This window comes from Rhincodon typus, chromosome 43 (genome assembly GCF_021869965.1).
Source record: "Rhincodon typus isolate 14 chromosome 43, sRhiTyp1.1, whole genome shotgun sequence".
Lineage (NCBI taxonomy): Eukaryota > Metazoa > Chordata > Chondrichthyes > Orectolobiformes > Rhincodontidae > Rhincodon > Rhincodon typus.
The window spans coordinates 4,081,434-4,081,820 of record NC_063374.1 but is presented as its reverse complement, the minus strand read 5'-3'; the positions used below and the strand labels follow the sequence as shown (position 1 = coordinate 4,081,820).

Here is a 387-nt window from a genome sequence, read left to right as displayed (position 1 = left end):
AGGAGAGTTGGGGGGAGCACAGTGTCAGTATTTACAGGGGGGTCCCTGGGGTGGGGGGAGAGGAGAGTGGGGGGGAGTGTGTCAGTATTTACAGGGGGGTCCCCAGGGTAGGGGTTTGGGGGTGGGGGACAGAACTTGCCAGGTCTGAACTGCCTGTTTCTGTCAGTACTTACTGATTCCAATGCTCTTTCGAGACTCGGTACAGGGTCCCGAACATGATCGGTAAGATACCCTGACAGTTCTCCTCGATGAGGCTCAGGATATACTCATTGTTCCAGAAATACAGAGCTCTCTCTGCCACCTGTAGGAGATCAGACCAACATCAGCTAAAGCACCTTCACTCAGACCCTCACTCTCTGATTCACACCATTACCCAGTATCCCATCA

General features: G+C 53.2%; 1 protein-coding gene across 1 annotated transcript in view; it reads right to left on the bottom strand.

Annotated features, from left to right (window-relative positions):
• The window catches only part of LOC125487695 (serine/threonine-protein phosphatase 2A 56 kDa regulatory subunit epsilon isoform-like), a 3,858-nt gene extending 3,548 nt beyond the window's left edge, over positions 1–310 (bottom strand). Inside the window, exon 1 of the mRNA XM_048619806.1 lies at positions 174–310. Within this exon, the coding sequence (XP_048475763.1) occupies positions 174–217 (44 nt within the window). The 5' untranslated portion in view covers positions 218–310. The remainder of the gene's footprint in view (positions 1–173) is intronic.
• Between the last annotated feature and the right edge of the window lie 77 nt (positions 311–387).